The 6,264-nt window shown below is 56.7% G+C and overlaps 1 protein-coding gene across 3 annotated transcripts in view; it reads left to right on the top strand.

Moving 5' to 3' along the window:
- The first annotated feature begins 261 nt into the window (after window positions 1–261).
- NDRG4 (NDRG family member 4) overlaps window positions 262–6,264 on the top strand; it is a 42,164-nt gene continuing 36,161 nt past the window's right edge. For 2 of the 3 annotated variants that reach the window (XM_044270213.1, XM_044270212.1), the window contains exons 1-2: window positions 262–376; window positions 5,810–5,901. In XM_044270213.1, coding sequence (XP_044126148.1) covers window positions 340–376; window positions 5,810–5,901 — 129 coding nt within the window. In that variant the 5' untranslated portion in view covers window positions 262–339. Of the gene's footprint in view, window positions 377–1,385; window positions 1,429–5,809; window positions 5,902–6,264 lie in introns of those variants that run through there. The other variant, XM_044270211.1, reaches the window with a different exon arrangement.

Below are 6,264 nucleotides of genomic sequence, written 5' to 3'. Positions count from 1 at the left end.
GCAGCACAGAGGATGTCAGGAGAGAAGTGCGCTGATCCTGTGGGGGTTAGGTGGTGGAAGGAGCAGGGCCCCCAGCAGCACAGAGGATGTCAGGAGAGAAGTGCGCTGATCATGTGGGGGTCACGTAGTGGAAGGAGCAGGGCCCCCAGCAGCACAGAGGATGTCAGGAGGCGGTGTCTGCCGCGGACCCTCCCCGCTGACGCAGCCGCCGCTCTCCTCCATCCTGCCCGGTTCGGCTCCGTGCTCTGCGGCTCCTCCTGGTGCAGACGCCGGCGGTGACGGTGAGTACCAGGCTGCAGTGGTCGCACCGCCCGATCACGCCCTCCTGTCGCGGCCACAATGAAGCTTCTGCGACACAAGATCCACGTCTGGGCAGGTAACGGGCGACATCACCCGGGGACAGACACAAAGACTGATGACGTCACAGCACCGACACACACAGGGAGAGACGTGTGACGTCACAAGTACAAGAGCCTCAGTACTGTACGTGGTGGAGAGGTAGGTGACGGTATGTTCGCGCGTGGGATGTGGCGGCTAGGAGGAGTAGTCCATGGTCTGGCTGTGGGATGTGTCAGATGGGAGTAATAGTCCATGGGATATGCCAATTGCTCGTGGTAGTCTATGGTGTTGGCGTGGGATGTGTAAGATGGGAGTAGTAGTCCATGGTGTGGGATGGATGTGCCAGATAGGAGTAGTAGTCCATAGCCTGGGTGTGCTGGTTAGGAGTAGTAGTAGTCTACGGTCTGGGTGTGCCGGTTAGGAGTGGTAGTCAATGGCCTGGGTGTTCTAGTTCGGTGGAGTAGTCCACTGCCTGGGTTTCGGTTAGGAAGAGTAGTCCATGGTCTAGGTGTTTGATTAGGAGTAGTAGTCCATGGCCTGAGTTTGCTGATTAGGAGAAGTAGTCCATGGCTTGAGTGTGCTTTTTAGGAGTAGTAGTCCATGGCCTGAGTGCTGGTTAAGAGGAGTATTCTTTGGTCTTGGTTTGCTGGAGTAGTCCATGGCCTGGGTGTTGCGGTTAGGAGTAGTAGTCCATGGCCTGGGTGTTGCGGTTAGGAGTAGTAGTCCATGGCCTGGGTGTTGCGGTTAGGAGTAGTAGTCCATGGCCTGGGTGTTGCGGTTAGGAGTAGTAGTCCATGGCCTGGGTGTTGCGGTTAGGAGTAGTAGTCCATGGCCTGGGTGTTGCGGTTAGGAGTAGTAGTCCATGGCCTGGGTGTTGCGGTTAGGAGTAGTAGTCCATGGCCTAGGTGTTGCGGTTAGGAGTAGTAGTCCATGGCCTGGGTGTTGCGGTTAGGAGTAGTAGTCCATGGTGGGGGTGTGCTGGTTAGGAGGAGCCCTGGCAGGACGTGTGGGGAGGGGCAGTGAGTCTTGTGGCAGCGGACGCAGAGATGTTTTCCTCCCTGATTTCTCTGTGGCTCGGGGAGGAGAGAGGTAAGTGGCCGCTCGTCTGCAGCTGGGGAGGGGGCCAGAGGCTCTGACCCGGGGACCGGCCGGGCGCTGTGTGGGGGCTCTTCATGGGGTAGGTGATCCTGGGGGGGGGGCTGCAGCATCCCCTCAGCGGCTTCTCGCATCCTGGTCCAGGATCTGTGCATCTCACATGGAGAATGAGTCAGCAGCAAAAGCAACTGCTGCCCCCGCGCCTGCTGCTGCACTGCAAAAGTATGTGCACCCCGGACCAGGGGCTGCAGGCAGTGGATGTGGCACTGTCCACCCTGCGTCTGCTGCTGCACTGCAAAAGTATGTGCACCCCGGACCAGGGGCTGCAGGCAGTGGATGTGGCACTGTCCACCCTGCGTCTGCTGCTGCACTGCAAAAGTATGTGCACCCGGACCAGGGGCTGCAGCAGTGGATGTGGCACTGTCCACCCTGCGTCTGCTGCTGCACTGCAAAAGTATGTGAACCCCGGACCAGGGGCTGCAGGCAGTGGATGTGGCACTGTCCACCCTGCGTCTGCTGCTGCACTGCAAAAGTATGTGCACCCTGGACCAGGGGCTGCAGGCAGTGGATGTGGCACTGTCCACCCTGCTGCTGCACTGCAAAAGTATGTGCACCCCGGACCAGGGGCTGCAGGCAGTGGATGTGGCACTGTCCACCCCGTATCTGCTGCTGCACTGCAAAAGTATGTGCACCCCGGACCAGGGGCTGCAGCAGTGGATGTGGCACTGTCCACCCTGCGTCTGCTGCTGCACTGCAAAAGTATGTGCACCCCGGACCAGGGGCTGCAGGCAGTGGATGTGGCACTGTCCACCCCGTATCTGCTGCTGCACTGCAAAAGTATGTGAACCCCAGACCAGGGGCTGCAGGCAGTGGATGTGGCACTGTCCACCCCGCGTCTGCTGCTGCACTGCAAAAGTATGTGAACCCCGGACCAGGGGCTGCAGCAGTGGATGTGGCCGCTGTACCACCCTTCCCCTCTGTCAGTGGAGTCGGGGCTCGCTCGCTTCTGTAGATCTTTCATGAGGCGATAATTTTTATTAATTTTTTTACTATGAGAAATGGTAAAAGGGTGTGAAGGAGGGATGCCCTTCCCCCAATAGCTCCGATGTTGCATCTGAAGGGTTAAATGTGTGGAATCGAAGTTATTGCTGCAGGTGGGTGTCCGAGGGGTCACCCATACGCACCCTCACTACCAATGACCTGTATGTAAATCATTGGTGGCTATGACAAGTCGTCCCCTATACAGGATAGCCATCAGATCGTGGGGGCCCTGTAGCCTGTGGAGCGCCCCTGATAATGGACGGAGCGGCTGGTCTCGGCTATCTCCACAGCTCCCATAGAAATTCATAGACTTTTCCCCTCCATCCATTCCAGGGGGGCTGCAGGGGGCACGGGGCCCCTGTTCTCCAGATCGGTGGGGTTCCAACTGCTAGGGCCCCCACTGCTCTGAACGTTATCTCCTATCCGGCGTCTTAAAGTGGTATGCCCATTTTACACATGTATGGCGTAGTGACAGGACGGTGGGGTGATCGGTGCGGGTCCCACCCTGGAGCCCCCCATCTGGTGGGACAGCGTCGGTTCAGTGGAGCTGCTCCATATCAATGCCGCGGCGGTGCTACTTTCTTGGCTCTTTCCATAACTCGCACAGACTCGAGTGGGGAGCAGACTCTCACCGTGTCACCACCGGTCAGTCCGCATACGTCAGGTCTTCCTCCGTTTATTTCATGTAAAGCCTCATTCACACGTCAGTGTTCGGTCAGTGATTTCCATCAGTGATTTTGAGCCAAACCAGGTGCAGATTTTTCCCTTATATCTTATGTCTGTGGAGGCTCCATTCCTGGTTTTGGCTCATATTCACTGATGGAAATCACTGACTGTGTGAATGAGGCATAAGGAAGGAGAAGCCATATAACTTCAGAAAGCGGACAGGTTTAGCAGGTCACATGACCTGCAATCCGGCTCTGTGATGTCATGTTGTCCTTACACTGGGGAGGTCAGCAGGGATGGCAGTGGACGGGCACCTTGGAGGGTTATTTATCTTCATAGGTGGTGTGTGTGGCTCCCTCCATGTTGCTGGGGTTTCCACAGTTGCACTGAGGTTATTGTTTCCTAATCTGTGGAGCTGCCCCGATACCTGAGATGATGGTAATCTGTAGAGCTGCCCCGACACCTGAGATGATGGTAATCTGTGGAGCTGCCCCGACACCTGAGATGATGGTAATCTGCGGAGCTGCCCCGACACCTGAGATGATGGTAATCTGCGGAGCTGCCCCGACACCTGAGATGATGGTAATCTGCGGAGCTGCCCCGACACCTGAGATGATGATAATCTGCGGAGCTGCCCCGACACCTGAGATGATGATAATCTGTGGAGCTGCCCCGACACCTGAGATGATGATAATCTGTGGAGCTGCCCCGACACCTGAGATGATGATAATCTGTGGAGCTGCCCCGACACCTGAGATGATGGTAATCTGCGGAGCTGCCCCGACACCTGAGATGATGGTAATCTGCGGAGCTGCCCCGACACCTGAGATGATGGTAATCTGCGGAGCTGCCCCGACACCTGAGGATGATGGTAATCTGCGGAGCTGCCCCGACACCTGAGATGATGGTAATCTGCTGAGCTGCCCCGACACCTGAGATGATGACGACTGGGTCCGTCTAGTTTTAGTTACCTTTTTTGAAGATGATGGAAGCTCTGATGGAAACCAGGTCCTGGCGCTCCTCCCCAGGGTAGGGGAGCTCTTGTAGGACAGGGGTGCTCCTCCCTAGGGTAGGGGGATTGGCACCAAGCTCTTGTAGGGTAGGGGCACACCTTATGTTGGAGAGGTCTTGTGTTCGGTGGATGTGACGGTCAGGTATGTAGGCTGGCTATAAATACATGTGACTGAACACGCCGCACTTCACGGTTGCAGAAATATTCAAAATAGAATCTGCCAAGACGATGACAGCGAGCGCTGGGGGAATGTGAGGATGCAAACAGATGGGAGAAGCAGATATCCAAGGATAATGTGCAAGCGCTCCACAGAGCTGTAATGTAATGTGGATGACGAGGACTGGCCACTGTTCTGCCCCCCACATGTGTCTAGAATACAGCATCTGCCCTACATATCATACACAACCACCTCCTATCTCTGTATATCAGACTATAGCCAGACGCTGACATGTCTATATGGGCAGCCCCACAATCCGTCCGTGTGCCCCACTCTGTATTCCCCTAGGAAATAAGAGGGGGCAGAGCAGTCTGGAGGAGGAGGACAGAGGGGATCTGGAGGTGGAGGAGGACAGAGGGGATCTGGAGGTGGAGGAGGACAGAGGGGATCTGGGAGAGGACGGAGGACAGAGGGGATCTGAGGAGACGAGGACAGGGGATCTGGAGGTGGAGGAGGACAGAGGGGATCTGGAGGAGGACGAGGACAGAGGGGATCTGGAGGAGGACGAGGACAGAGGGGATCTGGAGGAGGAGGAGGACAGAGGGGATCTGGAGGAGGAGGAGGACAGAGGGGATCTGGAGGAGGAGGAGGACAGAGGGGATCTGGAGGAGGAGGAGGACAGAGGGGATCTGGAGGAGGAGGAGGACAGAGGGGATCTGGAGGAGGAGGAGGACAGAGGGGATCTGGAGGAGGAGGAGGACAGAGGGGATCTGGAGGAGGAGGAGGACAGAGGGGATCTGGAGGAGGAGGAGGACAGAGGGGATCTGGAGGAGGAGGAGGACAGAGGGGATCTGGAGGAGGAGGAGGACAGAGGGGATCTGGAGGAGGAGGAGGACAGAGGGGATCTGGAGGAGGAGGAGGACAGAGGGGATCTGGAGGAGGAGGAGGACAGAGGGGATCTGGAGGAGGAGGAGGACAGAGGGGATCTGGAGGAGGAGGAGGACAGAGGGGATCTGGGAGGAGGACAGAGGGGATCTGGAGGAGGAGGAGGACAGAGGGGATCTGGAGGAGGAGGACAGAGGGGTCTGGAGGAGGAGGACAGAGGGGTCTGGAGGAAAACAGGGGTCTGGAGGGGGACATCTGGTGGAAGACAGAGGGATCAGGAGGAGGATAGAGGGTCTGGAGGATACAGGTGTGTCTGGAGGAGGAGGTTTGGGGTGGGACAGAGGGGGTCTGGCAATAGCTTTCCCTCTGGAATACACATGCACACTTGGCGGATCAGATGGTCTGCTTAAGGATGCAGTCTGCTCTCGGTCGATGCTGTTTTTTGCATTTGCAGCTGATGTTTTGCATGTATTATTACACACTTCGCCATTGCTGTGACATGCAGCGTGTTGTGCCCTCTTGCCACTTTGTGATAATTGAGACATGATTATTTCTGATTGAGAGATCATTAGGATCCGGTGAACTCTCTGTCTTATTATCCGGATGATTTCTAGGTTTACTGCTGCCTGAGTTGAGCCTTTCTGGGATGAGTGAACTCCGGTTTCCTGAGGAGAAACCCCTTCTGAGAGGGCAGGACACCGAGATGGTGAGTTTCCCTCAACCAGATCGCAGATCCCTCCGCTCTCCTCACCTCCACCGGATCACAGATTTGTCCGCTGTCCACACCTCCACCAGATCCCTTTGCTGTCCTCACCTCTACCAAATCACAGATCCCTCCGCTGTCCTCACCTCCACCAAATCACAGATCCCACAACTGTCCTCACCTCCACTGGATCACAGATCTGTCCGCTGTCCACACCTCCACCAGGTCCCTCTGCTGTCCACACCTCCACCAGATCCCTCTGCTGTCCACACCTCCACCAGATCCCTCTGCTGTCCACACCTCCACCAGATCCCTCTGCTGTCCACACCTCCACCAGGTCCCTCTGCTGTCCACACCTCCACCAGA

The sequence above is a fragment of the Bufo gargarizans genome, chromosome 10 (genome assembly GCF_014858855.1).
Source record: "Bufo gargarizans isolate SCDJY-AF-19 chromosome 10, ASM1485885v1, whole genome shotgun sequence".
NCBI lineage: Eukaryota > Metazoa > Chordata > Amphibia > Anura > Bufonidae > Bufo > Bufo gargarizans.
The sequence above is the reverse complement of the archived record's forward strand: the minus strand, read 5'-3'. Positions and strand labels throughout refer to the sequence as shown.